This window comes from Asparagus officinalis, chromosome 10 (assembly GCF_001876935.1).
Source record: "Asparagus officinalis chromosome 10, Aspof.V1, whole genome shotgun sequence".
Taxonomy (NCBI): domain Eukaryota; kingdom Viridiplantae; phylum Streptophyta; class Magnoliopsida; order Asparagales; family Asparagaceae; genus Asparagus; species Asparagus officinalis.
Window position 1 is genome coordinate 17,888,166 of NC_033803.1, and position 24,899 is coordinate 17,913,064.

At 33.8% G+C, this 24,899-nt stretch overlaps 1 protein-coding gene across 1 annotated transcript; it reads left to right on the forward strand.

The window, feature by feature from the left end:
• Positions 644-23,551, forward strand: LOC109824891 (cationic amino acid transporter 9, chloroplastic). Its single transcript, XM_020391521.1, has 8 exons — positions 644-943; positions 15,726-16,138; positions 18,731-18,907; positions 19,094-19,318; positions 19,424-19,600; positions 19,735-19,971; positions 20,702-20,791; positions 22,834-23,551. The coding sequence occupies exons 1-8, from the start codon at positions 697-699 to the stop codon at positions 22,975-22,977; spliced, it is 1,710 nt and encodes a 569-aa protein (XP_020247110.1). The 5' UTR covers positions 644-696; the 3' UTR covers positions 22,978-23,551.

Consider the following 24,899-nt stretch of genomic DNA (forward strand, 5'->3'; position numbering starts at 1 on the left):
TAACGAGTTGAGAAAACTTTGATACAGAGTATTGAGCATTTGTCATTTTGCTTAGCTGAATTTGAACAATAGGATTACATCCTATAACACTTATAGACCTAAAATATATAGAAGATTTAGTTGTATAAAACCTCTTTATCAAGAAAACACTTTAAGATAAAATTCCTTTTATGAGAGATATAACCAATAAACGAAAGTAAGGAAAATGCCATTTGGCACGCAAGATGGTCGCGCAACCCATCTCGCGTGCCACAACAGGGTGGTGGGACCAAGATGTGAGTCCCAACCTCTTATTTGTGGCACACGAGATGGGCTGTGCGCCCATATTGCGTGCCAAATAGCAAGGTTGCGAAAGTAACCCCAAAGGCATCATTACCAAAAAGAAATTGAAGATATAGAGTATTAAATGACAGCCAAACAAAAAAAAACTTAATTCAAAACTTGAGATCCCGAAATGGATAAAGCTGAAACGGTTTTCATCCGTTAACCATTCCGACCCTTATTAGCAAAGCATTCAACGGTACAAAGTTTGATCGGACAAAGATTCGGGTCGGATTATTCATTATCGGGTCCAACCACGCACTGTAATTGAGTTGCTCCAAAAGTCAATAATGACACTGGAAAGATTCGCTGATGTATACGATAAGAAATCGAAGCTCGATTCATTGTTCTTCTCTCTCTCCGCTTCCTTCGAAAATGGGCGGTCACAGATCCACGTCAGCACCCGCCGGCGCCGGCGCCTCCTCCGCCTCCTCGTTCATCTCAGCCTTCTGCTCCGCTTCTCTCCGCCGCAAGACTTTGCCGGTGGGACCCACGGATAGTCGGAGCGATGACCTAGTTCGAGGATTGGGGCTCGTCGATCTCGTCCTTATCGGTATCGGTGCTTCGATAGGCGCCGGAATCTTCGTCGTCACCGGCACCGTAGCACGTGATGCCGGCCCTGGTAATTTTTAGGAGGGATTAATTGCACCTTAATACCTCAAAGTTTCACCTTTTTCTAATTTTGATACGGTGAAGTTCTAATTTGACAATTTGATACCCCGAAGTGCCAATGGGTGACGTTAATTTCGTTCCGTGACACTAACATAAAAGAAAAGTGAATGCGAAACAATATTCTGGCCAAATTTTAGTTTTTTGAGTTTGGGGCAAGTGAGGAGCAAATTTAGGGTTTTGGGTTTATCAAATTATCAAATTAAGCTAAAATAAAAACTTTTTGGGTATTAGATGGTCAAAATTGAAATTCAGGGTATCAAGTTGAAAAGTTTGGAATTTTGGGGTTTTCAAAGTGCAAATATGTCTTTTAGGAGAGTATTATGTGGTTCTTTATCTGACCGTGGACTGATTGCAAGCGACAGTTGTTACTTTGATTGAGTAGTTTATTTCGATCGATTTGATCCTTTAAACAGAATAAGGAATTATTAATACTAGTATTCTCATCAAAATGGGTTTCTATAGTAATGCCAATTTCTTAACCAATTGTAGGAAAAACACCTTAAGGCTTTTTGATGAGTGATGCAAGACAGAACTACGGGATTTGAGAAAAATGAGCAAAATAAATGAACATATGGTATGCAAATAGAAACAGGGATCTAGCAAGCTTAAACTGAACTCTAGTAAGAGATTAATATTTATATGCATGCAACAATCACGAAAAGAATTCTGAAAGGAAACAACTGTGCAATAAAAATTTAGAATCTAAGGGGCTAATGTAATCAAGTCATGAGGTTCATGTTGTAGGATCTGAAATAGATACACTAGAACACTAGGGGGTGAATAGTATTCTTTTAAAATTTATGCAAAGTAGATTATAAATTGCAAAGAAATAATGACAATCTCAAAAAATCACAATCACAAACATAAAGTTTTATACTGGTTCCACTAACTCGGCGTACATCCAGTTCCTAAGCAAATCCCACTTGAGAGTTTTCACTATGATTTTGAATAAACTTATAAAATCAAAAACAAACCTGATCAATTTGCAAGTCCCTGCAAATTGTAAGACTAATTGACAAACATCTTGTCAATTTGCACACCAATCTCTAAACCAAGAGATTAACACCTCTTACAAATCGAGAGAACTTTTCTTTGAAGCAACAACTCAATTCCTATAAGCCTTGATTTGTAGTGTTGTGTAGTAGTGGCTTAGGAATGATTCTAACTTTTGTAAATTGTCTGAATAATAAGTATTTGAATGAGGATCAAAGGCAATTTCAGAAACTTCTCTTTTTCTTCAAAATCAGAATTTTTGACACTTGAAAAATGCACAAAGATCAAAGCTTATGGGTATAGAATCATGTGTCATTTTTCTGAACATATAACCTCTATATAGCCCTTGAAAAAATAAATTTTTAAACTTCAAAACGTTTAAAAAACGGCTAAAAAGTGTCACAAGTTTAATTTCAAACGTTCAGAAAAACTGTCTTAGTAGTTGACTATAATGCATAGTAGTCGACTACTCTGTAATACAGAAAGTCTGGAATTCAGAAACTGAAGCTTAGTAGTCGACTATTTTTCTTTGTAGTCGACTACTCTGTAATACAGAAAGTCTGGAAAATAAAAATCAAGGATCAGTAGTCGACTATAATTGTTAGTGGTCGATTACACTGTAAAATAAACGTTCTGTAAAATAATTTTCAAAGCTCAGTAGTCGACTATATTTATTTGTAGTCGACTACTCTGTAAAATTGAAGTTTTGTAAATCAAAATACAAAGCTGAGTAGTCGACTATAATTCTTAGTAGTCGACTACTCTGTAGTTTTACAGAAACTTTATATCTTGAACTTAGACTACAGTAGTCGACTATTATTCTTATTAGTCGACTACTAAAGAGTAAAAATGTTATGTATGAACTATTTTTAGACTTAATAATAAACTAAATACTCTAATGGTTAACATAGAAAATTTCTATTGTTAACTAACACACTAAGCCTATGTTAGTGTGTTCTAATTTCTATGTGTGTGTGTGTGTGAGTGATCAAGGCTTGTACAAAAATTCTAAGTAAAGAAAGATGTAAAAATTACATTGATGTACTTGTCCTTCATCCTCTTTACTTCATAGTTCATAATGCCTTGAACTCATATTGCACTTGTTCATATTTGATGTTAAAAGCTGCATTTAAATGTTAGTGCATATGTATAACACACATAGTGATTCTCAATATGAATAAATTGTTAGTTAGTGCATATGTATAACACACATAGTGATTCTCAATATGAATAAATTGTTATCATCAAAATTATATCATGGGGAAAGTGATTCTCAATATGAATAAATTGTTATCATCAAAATTATATCATGGGGACATGATATCCAATATTCTTCCCCTTTTTGATGATGACAAATAATTTATGCATATATAAGTATATTTAAAAAAATAAAATCTTTGATAAACAAATATACTTACTCACCCTGCATAAAAGCACATTAGAGTCTACAATTCATATTGTTGAGTCTATAAAACATAAATTCTGAAAACATTCTCCCCCTTTGTCATTAACAAAAAGAAATACATAACTATCCTAAACATATTATAATTTCTTCTTCATGAGCAAGTACTTCAAACAGATCATCCAGATTATGAACATAGTCCATAACTTCACCCATCCAAATAGATAGGCAAAGACTTCCCATAAAAACCAAAAATTCCATAATATTCATCACCATAATCTGTTTAAAATATATATATATATAGCACATGAATTAACTTTTCAATCATCATAAACGCAACATTAAAATTCAATCCCATAAAACATACTAAAGTTAAATCAACATAGTAGCAACATAACACATATTACATGTCTTAAAAACAAATAACTATGACATAGTTTGTGACATTCAAAATTAAACAACCAACATAACACATATTACCATTGTTTTAACACTAAACATAAAAAATTATCCAAATCTAAAATGATGTATGCTTGGTCTTCTAAGGTGCTGGAGGTGGTTGATGTCCTTGAAAGAAAGCACCGAGCTTCATATCCAAGGTATCAAACTTCATATTCATTGTGTCAAACTTCATCTCCGGAATATCAAATTTGTTGGTTAAGGCCTCTTGATTTTTCAGCATGAGCTTATTTTGATCAAACAAAGCTTTTTGATCCACTTCCAAATCTAGTATTCTAGCAGACATTGTATTGTATTGTGTATCTGAGAAACAAGAGGATTCATGCATTTGTGGTATCTAGTATTCTAGCAGACATTGTATTGTATTGTGTATCTGAGAAACAAGAGGATTCATGCATTTGTGGTATTGGTGGTGGAATATGAGAGGAGGTTGTATTGTGTATCTGAGAAACAAGAGGATTCATGCATTTGTGGTATTGGTGGTGGAATATGAGAGGAGGGTCCAGTTTCATCAGTGTTTTGTGGTTGGGATGGTTGTTCTGTTTCAGGTTGATGTTGAGGTTCATCTTGATGAATTTTAAAGTTTGTTAATTTCATCCTGGCTAGGGCATTGGAGTCAAAGAATTCAATTGAACGAACTACAGAATTTTCAGACTCAATATCAACATGAAATTTATTAAAGACTTTCGTTAAAAAGACACCGTAAGGAGAAATCCTTTTGGTATTGTCAGAAGATTATCAAAATAAACTTTAGCCCAATTAACTTGAATATTCCCCATTATAGCATATAATGCTTTTGCTAAGTCTAGGGAAATAAAATGAAAACTTTTAGTTTTTGGAAACAAGTTATAGGCTAAGATTCGAGCAATAAAACGAGGAATTGGACGAAGCTTATTGGAATTATTCAAAGGTTTGCTATGACCAGGAAGAAAAATATGATTAGATAGTAATTCTGAATCATTCATTCTAAATGATCTAAGAGAGACTCCTCGGAAAGGAATGTTAAAATTTTTTCTAATTGACTTAGAAGTCAAGTCAATTTCTACTCCTTTGACAAGTGTTCTAAGTTTTTCAGTTCCACTAATAGTTCTTATACGTTCTATATTAGTATAGAACAATTGAACCAGAAAAGGATATGTGGGTTTTGTATTTTCAGCAGAGAATAATTCAAGCAATCTCACATTCTCAAAATATGATCCAAAATTTCATGGGATAAAATCATCAAATTTCACAAATCGTCCCGGAAGAACTTCAAATGTGGATATTTTGTTAAATTCTTCAAGTAAATCAGGACTTTTTAAATATATAATGATTTCATCGTTAACATTAGTATGAACTTGCTTAGCTTTCTTAGCTCTAGACATGATGAATCAGGAATATACCCAAAAATAAGAAAGATTAAGTTGAGAAATTACCAAAACAGATGAAACCCTAGGATTAGTCGACTATTGCTGGGTGTAGTCGACTACAGAAAATGTCAGACTGTGGAAACCAATGAATTTGATGAAGATTTTGAGAAGAAAAATGAAAATCTGATGATGCCCTAACTTGGATTCAATGGGTTCTGAAGAGGGGAAGAAGAGGGATCGGTTATGAGAAGAAGAAGATGGGTTTTGAGTTTTGATTTTTCTTTTAGAATAAAATTTATAATTTGTATGGTTAGGATTAAATTAAGAACAAATGAATGGTGAAGATTTGCTCTTAGATATGTGGCTAGGATTGATGGGATTAGAATCAATGGTTGAGATGAATTTTATTTAAGTGAAATGGGTATTGGGTTTAGGGTATAATGGGTTTAAATTCAATATGGTGAAAAACTAAGTTTGGAAAACTCTGAGATTGTAGTCGACTACTAAGCAAATTAGTCGACTACACTGTAACTGACAGAACTCTAAATTTTAGTTTGAACACAGATTAGTCGACTACTCTGTAAATTAGTCGACTACATTGTATTTGACAGAACGTTATTTTCAGATTTTAACTCATAGTAGTCGACTACAAAATGAATTAGTCGACTACTCTGTAATTTACAGAATACCTTATATTCAATGCTTGTGCATGTAGTCGACTATAAGTTAAATTAGTCGACTATTAAGGATATGTATGCATATGTATTGGTTTTAAAACTTTAATTTAAATCTTCAATTGAACATATACCTAATTCCCTTCTTAATTTAACATGAAATTATTCTTTTAATGGTTTTATTAATATATCTGCTATTTGTTTATCAGTAGATATAAATTCTAATGAAATATCACCTTTAAGCACATGATCACGTAGGAAATGATGTCTAATATCAATATGTTTTGTACGAGAATGTTAAATAGGATTTTTAGATAAATTTATTGCACTTGAATTGTCACACATTATAGATGACATGGGACAATTTATGCCATAATCAGATAATATTTGTTTCATCCATAAAACTTGAGCACATGCAAGACTTGCAGCAATATATTCTGCTTCAGTCGTAGATAATGATACTGAATTTTATTTTTTACTGAACCAAGATACAAGTGAATGTCCTAAGAAATAACATGTTTCACTTGTACTTTTTCTATCGGATTTGCATCCTGTAAAATCAGCATCATTATAAGATAATAAATCAATTGTGCTATTCTTTGGATAAAACAACCCATAATTTGTAGTATCTTTAAGATATCTGAAAATTCTTTTTACAGCTTTAAGGTGTGATTCTTTAGGATTAGATTGAAATCTAGCACATAAACATATACTAAACATAATATCAGGTCTACTAGCAGTAATGTAAAGAAGTGATCTAATCATACATCGATAGAGCTTTTGATCAACATTCTTACCATTTTCATCATTGTCAAGTGATATAGTAGTACTCATTGGTGTTGGTTTGCTTGTATTTTCCATTCCAAAGCGTTTGAGTAACTCTTTTGGATACTTGCTTTGATTGATGAATATTCCATCTTTTATTTGTTTGATTTGAAGTCCAAGGAAAAAATTTAGTTCACCCATATGACTCATTTCAAATTCATCCTGCATAGTCTTAGCAAACTCTTGACAAAGATTATTGTTAGTAGAACAAAAATAATATCATCTACATATATTTGAATTAATAATATATCTTTATTTATTTTCTTAATAAATAATGTTGAATCAACCTTTCCAATTTCAAAACCTGAAGTTAAAAAGAAACTTCTTTAATCTATCATACCAAGCACGATGTGCTTGTTTAAGACTATATAATGCTTTCTTATGTTTAAAAACATGATTTGAAAAACTTTCATGTTCAAAACCGGGAGGTTGTTCTACAAAAACTTCTTCTTTTATAAAACCATTTAGAAAAGTACTTTTAACATCCATTTGAAATAGTTTAAATTTCATAAAACATGTAAATACAAGTAAAATTCTAATTGATTCTAAACGAACAACTGGTGCATAGGTTTCATCATAATCAATACCTTCTTCTTGATTATAACCTTGTGCAACTAATCTTGCTTTATTTCTAACAACTTGACCAAATTCATCTAATTTATTTCTAAAAATCCATTTTGTTCCAATGATTGATTTATTTTGAGGTCTAGGTATAAAATTTATTTCTAAAAATCCATTTTGTTCCAATGATTGATTTATTTTGAGGTCTAGGTATAAGATCCCAAGCATTATTTTTTGTAAATTGGTTAAGTTCATCTTGTATAGTAATTATCCAAAAATCATCAAGTAAGGCTTCTTTTATATTTTTAGGTTCAATAGTTGAAATAAAAGCAGTATGAGCAATCAAATTAAAATGAGATCTAGTAGTTACTTTATCAAAAATATTACCAACAATTAAATCATGTGGATGATTTTTAACTTCTACAAAATTTTTTGGTAAATCATTTTGAATATTATCATCTATTGAAGCATCTATCATTGGGGTATCATTGATAGTATCAACTAATTCATCATCATTGTTTGAAACAAAAGGTGTGTTTGTAAAATTTTCATCAAAAGAAACATGCATTGATTCTTCAATGACTAAAATTTTTTTTATTGTATATTCTATAAGCTTTGCTATGGATAGAATATCCAACAAATATTCCTTCGTCAGATTTAGAATCAAATTTATCCAAATTATCCTTTATGTTTAAAATAAAACATTTACAACCAAAAACTTTGAAATAAGAAACTTTAGGAATTCTATCATAAAATAATTCATAAGATGTTTTCTTTAAGATAGGTCTTAATAAAATCCTGTTTAGAACATAACATGTTGTAGAAACAGCTTCTGCCCAAAAATACTTTGGTAAATTACTATCACATAACATGGTTCTAGCACATTCTTGTAAAGTTCTATTTTTTTTTTACAACACCATTTTGTGGTGCTGCTCTAGGAAAATAAAAAGTATGAGAAATACCATATTTATCATAAAAATTTATAAATAATTCATTTTCAAATTCACCTCCATGATCACTACGTATAGAAATTATAGAAAGAGATTTTTTATTTTGAATTCTTTTGCAAAATATAAAAAACTCATTAAAAGCATCATTTTTATGTTTAAGAAATATTACCCATGTAAAGCTTAAATAATCATCAACAAGAACAAAAGCATATCTACTACCATTTAAAGATGTTACTCTTGAAGGACCAAAAAGATCAATATGAATTAATTCTAATGGTCTAGTTGTAGAAATTACATTTTTAGATTTGAAAGAAGATTTATGCATTTTTCCTTGTTGACATGCATCACAAAAATTATCTTTATAATAAAGCTTAGGTAAACCTTTTACAGAATTATTTTTAGAAATCTTAGAAATATGTTTAAAATTAACATGTCCAAAACGTTTATGTCATAAAAGAGAATCATTAGAAGATGCAAGAAGACAATGTTCATTAGAAATATTATTCATAGATAATACATATATTATTTTTTCTATGTCCTTTAAATAATATAGTTATTAAATCTATGTCATAAATCAAGCAAGATTCTTTTTCAAAAATAATTTTAAAACCTTTATCACAAAGTTGACTTATACAAAGCAAATTATGTTTAAGACCATCAACTAATAAAACATTATCAATAAAAGGTTTATTTGGATTACCGATAATTCTAATACCGATAACTTTTTCTTTGTTGTTATCTCCAAAAGTGACGGTACCACCATTCTTATTTTGAAAAGATGATAATAATTATATGTTTCCAGTCATATGTTTGGAACAACCGCTATCCAAAATCCACCTATTTTTCTTAGGTACCTAAAATGATAAACATTTACAAATTTGGTACCCATGCTATGTTGGGTCCATGAAATTAGCCTTTAGGAAACCAAACCCATGAAGAGTTTGATTTTCCTAGATAGTTGGTTGATAAACAAATATTTTTAATATAATTAGAAATATAAAAATTTTTATGTAGTGAAGTTAATTCTTTAGGCACCCAAATAGAAAAGAATTTTAATTTTTTTTACATATATCATCATTTATATTACAAGAAGATTTTACAAAAATGGTTTTCTTAGATATATTTCTATTAACTTGAAAACCTAAACCTTTTGTCTTTTGAGATTCTTTTTGAAAAGAAAGTATTTTATTAAGATTTTCTTTTCCTTTATTGAATTTACTTACATTTAAACATATATCATCATATTTTAATTTAATAGAAGAAATGTCTTTATCTAAACTATTAATGCGAATATTTAAATTATTACATTCTGATTTTAGATAAACGTTCTCATTGGATAAACATTGATTTTCTTTAAGCAAGGAATAATTTTCTTCTTTCAAATTAATTACTTGAGAATTAGAAATAGTAGAAGAATTAAAATCTGAAATTTCTTCAAGCAATCTTTTATTTTCTCATTTAAAAAAAATTATGTGAAGCCTTTAACTCACAAAAGTTTCATATAATTCATTAAAAGCATCTAAAAGTTCTTCATTATCACTTCATCGTGTGTCATAAAACACATATCGTGTGTCATAAAACACATATGAGCACTTTCCGTTTCTTCAATTTCTTTATCCGAAGATGAATCATCACTTTCATCCCACGTAGCCGCCATAGCTTTTCTTTTCCTGTTGCTTTGAATATTGTTAAAATTGTTAAAATAATTTGATTTTTGCTTATTCTTCAACAATGGACAATCTTTCTTCAAATGTCCTGGTTTGTTATACTTGAAACAAAGTAAGTTATTTGAATTTGAATTCTTTGATTTAAACTTACATCGTTTTATGAATTTTCTAAATTTGCGTGCAAACATGCTCATTTTTTCATCATCATCCGAATCTTCTTTATCGGAAGTAGCATTGAATGCAAGCACTTTCTTGTTCTTTGTTTTATCCTCATTCTTTCTATCTTCAATTTGAACTTCATAAGTCATAAGGTTACCGATAAGGTTCTCAACCGTATGAGTTGGCAAATCATTTGCTTCTTCGATTGCGGTAACCTTCTTTTCCCATTGTGAAGTAAGTGAACGGAGTATTTTTCTTACCATCTCCACTTGAGTGTATGTTTTACCAAGACCAATGAGAGAATTAGTGATATCGGTGAATCTTGTAAACATTTCTCTAATGGTCTCATTTTCCTTCAACTTGAACAATTCAAATCTGTGTACAAGAACAGAAATTTTAGATTCTTTAATTTTATTTGTACCTTCATGAGTTACCTCTAGTGTGTGTCAAATATCATATGCAGATGTGGCCGTTGACACTCTATTGAACTCATTCTTATCAAGTACAAAAAATAGTGCATTCATGGCTTTGGAGTCCAAGTTTGCATTGTTTCTTTGAGATGTAGTCCATTCTGAAAATAGAGTTGATGGCTTTTCGTATTTTGTTTCAACAATATTCCAAAGTTCGTAGCCAATTGATTGAAGGTAAATCTTCATTCGGCACTTCCAATAGTTATAGTTCAATCCATCGAACATTGATGGACGATTTATAGAGTGACCTTCTTTGAATTGTGATGTATTTGTTAATGTCATCTTTCACCTTGCTCTGATACCAAATATAGGATCTGAAATAGATACACTAGAACACTAGAGGGGGGTGAATATTGTTCTTTTAAAATTTATGCAAAGTAGATTATAAATTGTAAAGAAAGAATGACAATCTCAGAAAATCACAATCACAAACACAAAGTTTTATACTGGTTCCACCAACCCGGTGTACATTCAGCCCCCAAGCAAATCCCACTTGAGAGTTTTCACTATGATTTTGAATAAACTTACAAAATCAAAAGCAAACCTGACCAATTTGCAAGTCCCTGCAAATTGTAAGACCAATTGACATAAACCTTGCCAATTTACACACCAATCTCTAAACCAAGAGATTAACACCTCTCACAAATCGAGAGAACTTTTTTTTGAAGCAACAACTCAATTCCTGTAAGTCTTGATTTGTAGTGTTGTGTAGCAGTGGCTTAGGAATGATTCTAACTTCTGTAAATTGTCTGAATAATAAGTATTTGAATGAGGATCAAAGACAATTTCAGAAACTTCTCTTTTTCTTCAAAATCAGAATTTTTGACACTTGAAAAATGCACAAAGATTAAAGCTTATGGGTATAGAATCATGTGTCATTTTTCTGAACATATAACCTTTATATAGCCCTTGAAAAGACAATTTTAAACTTCAAAACGTTTAAAAAACGACTAAAAACTGTCACAAGTTTAATTTCAAACGTTCAGAAAAACTGTCTTAGTAGTCGACTATAATGCATAGTAGTCGACTACTCTGTAATACAGAAAGTCTGGAATTCTAAAACTGAAGCTTAGTAGTCGACTATTCTTCTTTGTAGTCGACTACTCTGTAATACAGAAAGTCTGGAAAACAAAAATCAAGGATCGGTAGTCGACTATAATTGTTAGTGGTCGACTACACTGTAAAATAAACATTCTGTAAAATAATTTTCAAAGCTCAGTAGTCGACTATATTTACTTGTAGTCAACTACTCTGTAAAATTGAAGTTCTGTAAATCAAAATACAAAGCTGAGTAGTCGACTATAATTCTAAGTAGTCGACTACTCTGTAGTTTTACAGAAATTTTATATCTTGAACTTAGACTACAGTAGTCGACTATTATTCTTATTAGTCGACTACTAAAGAGTAAAAATGTTATGTATGAACTATTTTTAGACTTAATGATAAACTAAATACTCTAATGGTTAACATAGAGGATTTTTATTGTTAACTAACACACTAAGCCTGTGTTAGTGTGTTCTAATTTCTATGTGTGTGTGTGTGAGTGATCAAGGCTTGTACAAAAATTCTAAGTAAAGAAAGATGTAAAAATTATATTGATGTACTTGTTCTTCATCTTCTTTACTTCATAATGCCTTGAACTCATATTGCAGTTGTTCATATTTGATGTTAAAAGCTGTATTTAAATGTTAGTACATATGTATAACACACATAGTGATTCTCAATATGAATAAATTGTTATCATCAAAATTATATCATGGGGACATGATATCCAACACATGTGACGTTAGTACCAATAGGAAAACCTCATCTTGCAATTGGAACTCACAGATACATGTAATACTAGACAAGATGAAGTTGAGAACTGAACCTGAAGCGGTGAGAGTTCATGGGCCAATTCTGTTCAGGTTTTTTAATTGAGAGAGGCTTCATTTTTTAAGTTTTCTATTGAGGGAGATGAGTTTTTGTCTTGTATGACAAGTGAGGATTGAATCTTGGTTGATTTGGTAGCTGTTTGAGGAAGGTTGGCACCTGGAAGACAGCAATTTGCTGCTTTCATTAATTCTGCAGGCTACTATTGTGGATACTTTCCTGTTGATGGATGATGAAGAAGATGCTCACGCTTGCTGGTTGCCACTAGGCCCACTACCATATCTCATGCAAAACAGTGATGGCCAGGGTAACTCTAGCCTTCTCCAGATGCAAAGAAAAAGAAAAGGGAAGCTTTTATGAAACTGTGGGTTGAGATTGGTAAATATCAATAGTTCACATGTGGGATCTTTGAGGATGGTACTGTTGTTTGTCATGTGACATCAAAGTTTTGAGTCCATCCAAATTAGGCCATAGGCTAGAGCTCTGAATTGTAATGGATCTAAGGTTTTGATTTTCTTTTTGTGTGTGTATGTATGTGTGTGTCTTGGTGGTGGGAAATTTATGAACTGATGAGTATGCATGTATGTATGTATATGTTACGACCCAAAAATCACTAAGTATTAATCTCCATTAAGACACTAACACGTGTCCCTACATGTATCAAACAAATCCCTAACAGAGACAACTCAAGCCATCTTCGTAGCCAACTCGATCGGTCGACAATTGCGAGCTGAGTCCAAAGGCGGTACTTGTCGTCCAATCCACCAAATCGACCCATACTCAGCTTACTGTTCAGCCGACAACTCGCGTAGACGAGTCAAAAGGCGGTGCTAGTCGGCCCTTGACCAAACAAATAGAGAAACTGTAGTTATCTCGAAACCCTCGCTAGCTGACTGCCCTTTCATTAACTGCAGTGACAAATCATTATTACTCTAGCCCTTATAGTCTTTATGACTCATCGTACCCAGTCAGTGCCAAGCACCTGTTGTCATTCCTCATTAAATGACCAGATGACTCACCCTCTTCCGTGGCCAACACCTAGAAGATGATTGCCGACTTAGCAACCTAGTTGGACTTGGCCCAAGTTACCTATTTACCCTTCTAATCCACTATAAAAGAGAGCGGCATTGCATGTGGTAAGCTCTCTAGTTTTTTCATGCAACTTTGAATTGCCCTATCTCTATATTTCCCACTCAAGATCAATTACTAACTTGATCATTGGAGAAGATGAACAACTGGGGATCCCAACTTCGCCCTCTTACGAGCTCTTTATGTGTAGGGAAGAATAGTAACCCCAGAACGTGCCTATCTGAAGGACTTTGAGGACCTAACACTTTCATAATGCTCACACAAACCCCTGTTTGATAACTGACATATATATACATATATGTATGTATGTATGTATATATATAATATATATATATATATATATATATATATATAAGCTTTTCATTTACGAAATATTACGTGCTAAATACACATTATATATATATATATATAATATGAGAAAAATGGGTATACTGTACTAAGCCACAAATTTTGTGCTTGGTAGTGAGGTGTCTCATTCTCATCACATCATTCAATTGGGGGACCACATTCAACCCATGTGAATGTGTCCCCCCATTGAATGAGTGGATAATAATATGACACCTCACTACCAGCATAAATTTTGTGCTTGGTACAAGCATACCATATTCCTCTCTCTCTCTCTCTCATCTATAATATAATTATATATATATATATACTATATATTATAAAATATACTTATATATCAGTATATATATATATATATATATATATAATATTTTCATTTACGAAATATTACGTGCTAAATACACATTTAGTTTTAGCATTCTCTAACTTACAAATGATCTACTTTCAGGGATAGGCTTCTTGAAACAGCAATTTGTTACAGTCTCAAAATTTAATGTCGTACATGGAAATTGTTATTAGGAGCCTTTTGACAATTTCCTTTGACAGGGCCATTCTGTTTCTTTACTCTTAAGGTACAAGAAACTATTTGGGATAACAGGCAGTATAACTCGATGCACATTTCATTTTAGCCACTTAGAAGGAAAATCTGTTCAATTGAAACATATGAAGGAATCTATAGTCATACAAATGGTGAGACTGGTTGACTTTGATCAAATAGTTAAATTTTGGGTATTTATCTAACTATTGATTCTATGACACAAGAACCACAATTTTCAGTTTCATGTGCCTCCAAATAAGCTATAGAAGTTGTGGCATGTGAGGCAAATAAAAATTAATTCTTGTTCTGGGTCCCAGCCTTGAATATAATACAAATCCACGATAGTCATTAAAGGTTATGTAGCATTAATGGGCGTTAGATGGGAAAATTTGTTGGACAGCAATGTAAATCTTGAAATTCTCTAGGGTTGGAACAAAATTCCTACATTCCAAAAAAATCTTACTACATTGTAAAGCTTTGTAGACGGGAGTGAAGCTAATATCTCTTTGCTACAGTAAACTGTATTTACTTCTGTGCAAAAAATGGCAGTAAAAAAACGTACAAGTGTAAGCACATATGTTACAAGGGTGCGGGTGCAGGTGCAGGTATGGGACATAGTGGACTGGTAAAGGGTAGAGTACGGGGATACAACTATATAGGCACATAATGACTGGTAAAGGGTAGAGTACGGGGATACAACTATATAGGCACATAATGAAATAAATAATTTATGTGAGATCGGTTTTGTTCTTTCATTCACATGTTATGAACACTATATTTCCTATAACATTTTAATGTATTATGCTTCTTTTACTAAGTAGAGTATAAAGTGGCATACCGTTCGTTTTTGAAATAAATACCTAAACGATCCCTTAAAATCTTACTTCTGAATTGTATATGGGCTGAAGCCAATTCGACCCTGTCCAACGAGTTGTGCAAAGTAGACGTGAAAGTGGATATGAAGTGTATTATATATGTCCAAGAAATGTATGATTATTGTTTCAATCTAAAACATGTATTATATTATTGAGTACACGTTTGAATAGATGAATGCATCTCAAGAAGTGTCCAAGGAGTATCGGGGTCGGACATGTGTCCAACACGGGTACAGGAGCCTAAATGAAATGTCAGGGTAACTCTTAAGCACATTCCAGATGCATAACACTTATCAAAACCTAGATATTTAACAGGAGGTTCCCCGTAACTTGTAACTATTCATTGACATACACTTTTTCATCGAAATGAAAAGGTTTGGTACATGAATTGTTTCAGTTTGATCAGGAGGGTGATAACATATCTTTAATTATCATCTTTAACTTGATTTTTCATTTGCTTACATGTCTATATATTTCCCTTATGCATCATCTCCTCGGTTACAGGTGTTACAATTAGTTTTGTTCTTGCTGGAGCTGCATGTGTACTCAATGCTCTTTGCTATGCCGAGCTATCATCACGTTTCCCTCCTGTTGTTGGTGGCGCTTACTTGTATACATATACTGCTTTTAATGAGCTTACGGCCTTTCTTGTCTTTGCCCAGCTAATGCTGGATTACCACATAGGGGCAGCGAGTATTGCACGCAGCTTAGCTAGCTACCTTGTATCGTTTTTAGAGCTCTTTCCTTTCTTAAAAGGACACTTCCCTAGCTGGTTTGGCCATGGAGGTGAAGAGTTCTTTGGAGGAGTTGTGTCCATCAACATACTAGTTCCAATTCTTCTAACTCTTTTGACAGTAATTCTATGTTATGGTGTTAAAGAATCATCTGCAGTGAATTCATTTATGACTGCAACAAAGGTAATAGTTGTTGTGTGGGCCATTTTTTAATCTCTAGTATATGATCCATTTAGAGGCTTAGCATTATTATTTAGTTAACATGATTTCCCTATATATGTATGTGAAAAGTTTTCTGCAGTTATCAATCACATAGAGTAAACCAGAGGGATTTTATATACACTTTGAATGAACTTTTAGGTCTTGGGGTGCTAGTTAATGTTATTCCAAATTACAAACTGAAATGATTCCACTGCTTATAAAAGCACACACATTTGTGAAATGCTTGACCTATATGAATAAGAAGGCCTATACTTTAAAGAATAAAGACAAACATTTATAATCTTTTTCAAAAAAAAAAAAAAAAATCTAGACAAACATAAATAAAAGATAGTAAATTGTAAGGAACGTGTTAAGATACAAAAATGTGATATTATAAATTGACTAAGAGTGTCTTTATCTATCTGCATTTAGAACAAGGAGTAAAAACAGGGATTGTGAGAGGCAGCAACTGCACCAGGTTGTTTAAAATAACAAGTAGTAAAAATGGATGATTGGAGATGATTTCAATTCGCCACACTCACTTTGTTTAGGAATTTTATCACTTCCTAAGTCACCTGCGACCTATATATGGCATAAACAAAGACACAGGAGACAGACAACATGAAGCAGACATGGAAACATGGAAATTTATAGAAAGGTATGATATTGGGACACACCAATACTTTATTTATTTATTAACATCACTTGAGCAAACATTTGTTTAAAAAAAAAGAAGAATTCCTCAAAAAAATTTGAACAATCTGTAAGAGTTTTACTTACAACTTTTAAAAATTAAACTAGCCTAAAGGACTGCCCAAGAGGTTTTGCAATTTGATGAATATCCAAGAAGTTTGAATTAGATAAATGCATAAGGATTGAGTTATAAGTCAGTTTTAGTTCTATTTCATATTCATTGTGAATTTGTGATTCAGATTGGCCTAATCACTACCTTTCTTTCCGTGGCATTGAGCCAAACCCAAATCCACACAAAACCCAACCTTCCTCTCCAGTTGTAAGCCCTCCAAACTAACAACCGCAGCCCATATTCTCTTACAACTGAATAATTTTTATCGTGCTTCAGAATCTGAAACCAATTTCTCTTTCGTGTCCCTTCCCCTCTCTGGAAACTCTATTTATGATTTAGATCGGTCACTAGTAAATCTTCACAAAGAGCAAGAGTGTAACTTCAATGATGCTGACAGCATTCTTGGTGATGAACCTGCTTCCAACAATGGAAAGATATGCAGGTTGTTCTCCTTCTCCTATCTCTCTCTTTCTCTCTCAAACCTACCTCCATCTGGACATTTGTGTCTGGCAGTGCCCAAGCCGCGTCCATGTCTTGTTCCCTCTGGTTTGTTTACATGACAGGGCTTTTTCTGTCTAACATGTGTTCCTACATAGAAATGGAGACTGGTTGGGAGGAGGGCTCCGTTGTTGGGAGGAGGGCATCATAGCTTGTTATATATAGGGTAATGTTTTCCTAAGGTGACACCTTAGATTCCCACCTAAGGAAGCGGTCTAAAATCACATCATTCCCTAATTTTTTTTTGCGATCCGCTCCGTTGAACCTGATCTACACATTCTTAAACCCAAACACATCAATTTTGGGGTGAACCCGTCGTGTTTTGACCATTCGTTGAGCCGTGCAAAAAGTTCTATTTATTCGAAACCGTTAAAATTACGGTGAGTGGATGAAGGGTCAAAACACGACGGGTTCACCCCAAAATTGGTGTGTTTGGGTTTAAGAACGTGTAGATCAAGTTCAACGGAGCGGATCGCAAAAAAATTAGGGAATGATGTGATTTTAGACCGCGTTCTTAGGTGGGAATCTAAGGTGTCACGCTTAGGAAAACATTTTTCCATATATATATATATATATATAATATATATATATAGTATATATATATATATATATAATATATGGAAATGTTCCTAAGCTGACGTCTTAGATAATCATCTAAGGACGCGGCCTAAAAATCACATGATTGAGCTACATTGTGGATGATCCGCTCCATTGAACTTGATCTACATATTTTAAAACCTCAACACACCAAGTTCGGGTGAACCCATCGTCGTTTGACCCTCCGTCGAGCCATGTGAAAAGTTCTATTCGTTCGAAAACCGTTAAAATTGATATGAGTGGATGAAGGGTCAAGCGGCGACGGGTCACCCCAAACTTGGTGTGTTGGGTTTTAGAATATGTAGATCAAGTTCAAGGGAACAGATCATCCACAATGTAGCTCAATCATGTGATTTTAGGCCGCGTCCTAAGATGATTATCAAAGGCGTCATCTTAGAAACACTTCTCCTAATATATATATATATATATATATATATAGTATATATATATATAAAGTTATATGCATGAATGCTCTTTTATCAATGTGCAATATATTTTTTAATGATTGTCACAAATTCGCAATCCTTTTCACCACTTTTGAGATTATTGAGCATTAATATATACATATCTAAGACTATTTCTTCATTTTGTTCTTAGGTTTAGATGGTAACTGTTTGCTGAAGAAAGAAGTATCACTGGAACAGAGCAACTAATGTTATATCAAATAATTACAGGTGCTCATTGTCGTATTTGTTGTTCTGGTTGGTGCCTTTGAGGTTGATGTATCAAATTGGTCACCTTTTGCTCCTAATGGTATTAAAGCTGTTGTTACCGGAGCAACGGTAGTATTTTTTGCATATGTCGGGTTTGATGCAGTTGCAAATTCTGCTGAGGAGTCAAAAAGACCACAGGTAATTTATATCAAGGTGGATTGGGGGAGTGATCACTTATTTTGGTAGATTAGAACATTATCATGATGGTCCAATGTGTAGTTTCTTTGTTCACAAGGTCATTTTTTCTCCCTTCTTTCACTCTATGAGCTGCAACTCTAAATTTTTTTTCCCTAACCACCTTTCTTCCCTCTTTCAAAATTTTAGAGAGACTTGCCCATTGGCATACTTGGGAGCCTTGTTGTATGTATACTGCTATATGTTGCCGTCTGCTTGGTCATAACTGGGATGGTTCCGTATCAATCTCTTGGTGAAGAAGCTCCTCTTGCTGAAGCTTTTACTGGTAAAGGATTGAAGTATGTGTCTGTTTTAATTAGCATCGGCGCAGTTGCAGGTCTGACTACAACATTGCTTGTTGGCCTGTATGTTCAGGTGAGATTTTGAATTTCTCAGCTAGTGATCATGCTCCTGTTTGCTTGTGAATATGAATGTATATATGCGGGAAATATGGCTGAGTTTATGTTTTATAATATGCAGTCTCGTTTGTATCTTGGACTTGCAAGGGATGGTTTGCTACCTTTAATTTTCTCCAAAGTGCATCTGACTAGGCACACTCCCATCCATTCGCAGATCTGGGTTGGTTGTGTTGCTGCTGTCTTGGGTGGTCTCTTTAATGTGCACATGCTCTCTCACATTCTTTCAGTTGGGACCCTGGTACAATGTCATTCACTTGTTCTGAGTAAAACCAGAAGTATTTACAATTTTATCTTAGCTTACAGTGATAATCATGTGATTGCTGCTTTGTAGTTATAACAGACAAATGATGTACATGTTTTTTGTTCATGCAGACTGGCTATTCTGTAGTATCCGCTTGTTTGATAACTCTCCGCTGGAAAGATAAGCCTGCGAGCCAAGTTTGTGGGAGGTGCATTTCAAACTGGCTTGAAGGCACCATCTGTCTTCTTATAGTTGCCTGTTGTGGCTTTTCAGCTGGCCTCTGCTATCGCTTTGATGCCTCATTTATCTTGTTGCTGCTTTTCATATTTGTAGCATTTCTTGCTGCAGCTGCACTTCATTTTCGGCAGGTGAGTTTCAAGTCTCCATCTTTTGGTTGACCCCCTTTTTTGAGCTATTTCTCTTTTTGTTTATGAAGATACTTCTCGTTTCCTAAATTTGATATTTGATATTTTGCATTGCATTTTTCAATTAGCAAAACAAATCGGTGATCCTGTTATCTCATTTGTATAATCCCCTCAACTAAAAAGCCAATAGAAATCTTAACCTGAAAAGTTCATCTCTAAATTATTATATTTGGAGAGCTTGATAGCTATCCTGATTTAAGAAATAGATGTTGTCACCCAATATGTAGAAACGTTTATGCGCAAAATGTGTCTTTTTTTCTTGTTAGAAAACTCTCAAGATAACAAGCTTTATTCATTTGATTCTTTAAAAAGATGTGAGTCCCCAAAAAAAAGAAGAAAAAGAAAAAAAATCCTCCAAATAGCTATAACGTACACGCACAAGTTTTGATTTACATGATTAACATCAATAATACCAGGAAAATTCTTTTTTGACCTTCTATATTTAATACCTATCTTGAGTTTTAACATACATTATCTGCTTATGAAGCACTTCAAGAAATATGACATTTCTTTTTCACTTGTTACTTCAACTTTCTGCTTTCACCTGTTATTCAATAAAGAAAGTCTCTTCAACTTCCTGCACTATCTGTTATTGTTACAACGACTTAAGATTTGAATATTTTGTGATTTTCTTTAAAAATTTAATTCTCTTCTTATCTCTTCAAATTAATAGGTTTATATGGACCCCCCTGGTTTTTCATGTCCTGGAGTCCCTACTGTGCCAGTTGCCTCCATCTTTTTTAATATCTTCTTATTTGCACAGGTAATTTCTTACGCTTTCTTGTTTTCTGTAGTTGTGCTTATCAGAATTAACCATAATTACTCTCAGAAAAATTGTAGCTAGTGATTGAATAGCTAATTAGGATCATATTCAAACATTTAAGGGTTCTAAAGTGTTGTCTGACATGAATACCTGCATGATTAGAACAAATTTAAGCTCATAGCAAGTATCCTTCTCTCACTCTGGTTGGAGAAATTGATATATTGTGATTTAAAAAAAAACCCTTCTAGCACCGAGGTCTCCCTTCTGAGTAAGGAATTGCACACTATTAGAGAATGCACCTGCTTTAATATATGCCCAAATTTTGGTCTGCAATGGTTTTTATCTGGCACATAATGATACCCACTGACAAAAGGAAACATGCGATATTACCTCATGTATGTAAATGAACTTCAGCAGATTATGTTTCCTGAGTAAGTGCCTCTTCGTTCCATCTATTCATTTAAGGGTTCTAAACAAATTGAGTGTGGACTCGCAAATACGAAGGAATAAGTTCAGTATAAGTGGCCTTAAATAGCCTTTCTGTTATATTTTCCTTTGGCTAAAATACCAAATTAGTATATTTATACGAATGCGTTTGCCAGTTTGGTATTTTTAAAAACTCAGGTGACAACAAGGCATTAAAGCTCGTCCTTTTTTGTCAATAAGACCCTTTTCTCAAAATTCTGGCAAGAAAATTTGTTTTAACCCCCTACCTCCCAAAATTATTAAATATATGCCCAAAATTATCAAAAAGAATATTCATCCCCTCCCTCTCCCCCTCCTCCTCCTCGACGTCGTCGTCGTTGACGTCCTCCTCCTCCTCTCCCATTCTCCTCTCCTCCCCTCCTCCGCCTCCCCTTCCCCCTCCAACTCCATCCCTCTCCCCACCCTCCCCTCCTCCTTATTGCCTAAAGCTGTCCTAGGCCCTTACTCTAACCTGCTCGAGCCCATTCACCCTCTATACAATGTAATCCTGGATCGATACTACAAGGCCCATGAATTTTTCTCATGGCGTCAAGCACAGGATTAGAAGGCAGAGAAACTGAAGTCATGAAGCATGTTTGTATTTGTGGTGATAAGTCGATTTTGTCGACTAGTTGATCTGTTGATTTTGTAGTTTATTATTATGTGTGTGCCTATGGAAGAGAAATGTGTTTTGAAAACCTTTAGATTCCTATGTTGTGTTGGGATGCTATGTTTTAGCGTATGGAAGAGGGATGGAGTTGGAAGGGGAAGGGGAGGCGGAGGAGGGGAGGAGAGGGGAATGGGAGAGGAGGAGGAGGAGGAGGAGGAGGAGGAGGGATGATTTTTTTTTTTGATAATTTGGGCATATATTTAATAATTTTGGGAGGTAGGGGGTGCTATGTTTTAGCGTATGGAAGAGGGATGGAGTTGGAGGGGGAAGGGGAGGCGGAGGAGGGGAGGAGAGGGGAATGGGAGAGGAGGAGGAGGACGAGGAGGAGGACGAGGAGGGACGAATTTTTTATTTTATTTTTGATAATTTGGGCATATATTTAATAATTTTGGGAGGTAGGGGGTTAAAACAAATTTTCTTGCCGGAATTTTGAGAAAAGTGTCTTATTGACAAAAAGAACGAGCTTTAATGCCTTATTGTCGCTGAGTTTTTAAAAATACCAAACTGGCAAACACGTTCGTATAAATATACCAGTTTGGTATTTTAGCCATTTTCCTTTTGCTACTTTCTTTTCTTTGTTTGTTTCTTTTTAAGCCTGTGTATAGGTTTGGATGGGAATGAATGACATCTCAATGTTGCCTGGATCTTCTGATTCAGGATCTAGACCTTGCCTTCTTAATCGGGGTTAGACATCAGGATTCAGATCTACCATCTAATTTTCGATTTTATGGTTCTGATGTGGATTTTGTTATTTGGTGGATCTTAAATTCTAATTAGATTAAGGTCTTAATGTCGCGAACAAAACCATATTTATTTACAGCAAATAGTCAATAAATATGCTTCATTATTACTCCCTTTTGCAATAGAAGAGCTCAGTTCATTATTACTCCCGTTAATGCTCTTGCAGCTACATGAAGAAGCATGGTATAGATTTGTCATCATCAGCTTCATCTCAATTGCAGTTTATGCCATCTATGGGCAGTACCATGCGAATCCAGCAACTTCGAATCAATCAGTGGACTACCATAGGGTTTCGTTGGAGGAAGCCTAATTATGGCAACTTTATTTAATTATGTAAGGTACGAGGAAATCACATGAATCCCCTATTATAGTCATTCTCAATGATTCCATAGATTATGGGTGTTGAAGCATTGCAAGCCTGCCAGAGAATCAATTAAAAAGAGAAGGTAAAGTTCAGTTGGACACAATAATATACTTGTCATATATAGACATGTACAATAACAGCTTTGAAGGTAGATAGTAAGTTACTTGTATCTTGTATCTACTGTAAAATATTCTTACAGTGTTCATTGGAAGGCGTTGGCAACAAAAAATTAGTTTAATGGCATAATTGAACGCTTTATAAGTTCCTTTATATCAGTTCCCTATAGTTATCGCAACTTTATGTGTGAGGAATTCACCTGAATCCTCAGTGGTACTCATTTCTCAATGTCTCCATAAATTCTGGATGTTGAAGTCACTTGAAGCCGGTCAGATTATCGAAGAGGAGGTAAATTTCTGTTGAATGCAGTATACTTGTCATATGTAGATATGTACGATGACATCTTTGAAGAACGATTGTAATTTACTTGTATATATATAAGAGGAGGTAAATTTCTGTTGAATGCAGTATACTTGTCATACGTAGATATGTACAATGACATCTTTGAAGAACGATTGTAATTTACTTGTATATATATAAGAGGAGGTAAGCTATATATATAATTATTATCAACTGTTCGAAAATCTGTATCATCAACTTGCTCTTTTTACACATAGGTCCATCACGTCTTGCATTACATGTCCTCCGAAGAGCGAACCGAATATTTTTTTATCATGCGAAGGAACGTGTTTCTCGACTCTGGCTCAGTAGTTGTTCATAATGCATCATGTGCCATTAGGGGTGTTATCGGAGCGGATACGGTTCGGATATGACACTTACCATATCCATATCCGCTTTTTATAAACAGATACGGATACGGATACGGATCACCTTCGGTAAGAAAAAACATTAACCATATCCGTACTTATCGGAAACGGATACGGTTCGGATATTTGAGAATCGGATCGGATATGATCACGGATATAAACGGATATTCCACATAAATCTATTAGACATATAATCTTCATCTAAGAAGGAAACTTGAGAATGCAATTAGTGTAAAAAAAACTATTCTAGTTACATATCTTGTGTTTGGATATGGGGATTTTTATAGTGGCATGAGTTAATATTCTTACAATATTACATAAATGATTCGGTAATCTCATTATGGAATAATAATACTAATTAACATAAGTACGTAGTTAAGGCTAGAACAAATTATAACCCAAAATTTTGTTCCTCAGTTCCCAGTTTTAATGTTAAACTAAAGCTAAACAGAAGAAACAAACGTCATCCCATATATTTAAAAAGACAAAGCTTCTAAATATAGACAATTTGGCACTGAGATGTGCTCTTAGACACATTCATGAACTTGTGTCACAGCATAATCAAGGTAACAAAAACTGGCATATGACCATACAAATGTACATAAAAACGTGTTTTATGTCATTAGGGATAAAAGCAAGTCTAAAGAAAATATACCACATAAGTTGATATTGAAATATTACCTGAAATATTAATCGGAGAAGTATATGAGATGCCAAGGGATTCATCAGTAAGGGTAAGCTCACGGCTGGTAAGGTGGTTTACATGCTTGTGAGATCTTTAGGTGCAGTTTTCGCCGAGAAGGAAACTTAATTGAGAATGAAATTAGAGTAAAAAAGACTATTCGAGTTACATATCTTGTATTTGGATATGGCTTTTTGATTTATTAATCTCTCTTATTAACGAAGGAGAGTCTGGGCTTCTCACCTTTTGGCCAAAATAAATGGGGAAAGACTAAAGAGTGGGGGATTTTATAGTGGCATGAGTTAATATTCTCACAATATTGCATGAATGATTCAGTAATCTCATTATGGACGCAGGCGGCG

Bases quoted from the DNA above. Each gene is read 5' to 3' on its own strand.
- LOC109824891 (XM_020391521.1), top strand. From the start codon at position 697: ATGGGCGGTCACAGATCCACGTCAGCACCCGCCGGCGCCGGCGCCTCC. The intron at 16,139-18,730 runs GTAATAGTTGTT...AAATAATTACAG, and splicing joins CATTTATGACTGCAACAAAG to GTGCTCATTGTCGTATTTGT. The intron at 19,601-19,734 runs GTACAATGTCAT...TTGTTCATGCAG, and splicing joins TTCTTTCAGTTGGGACCCTG to ACTGGCTATTCTGTAGTATC.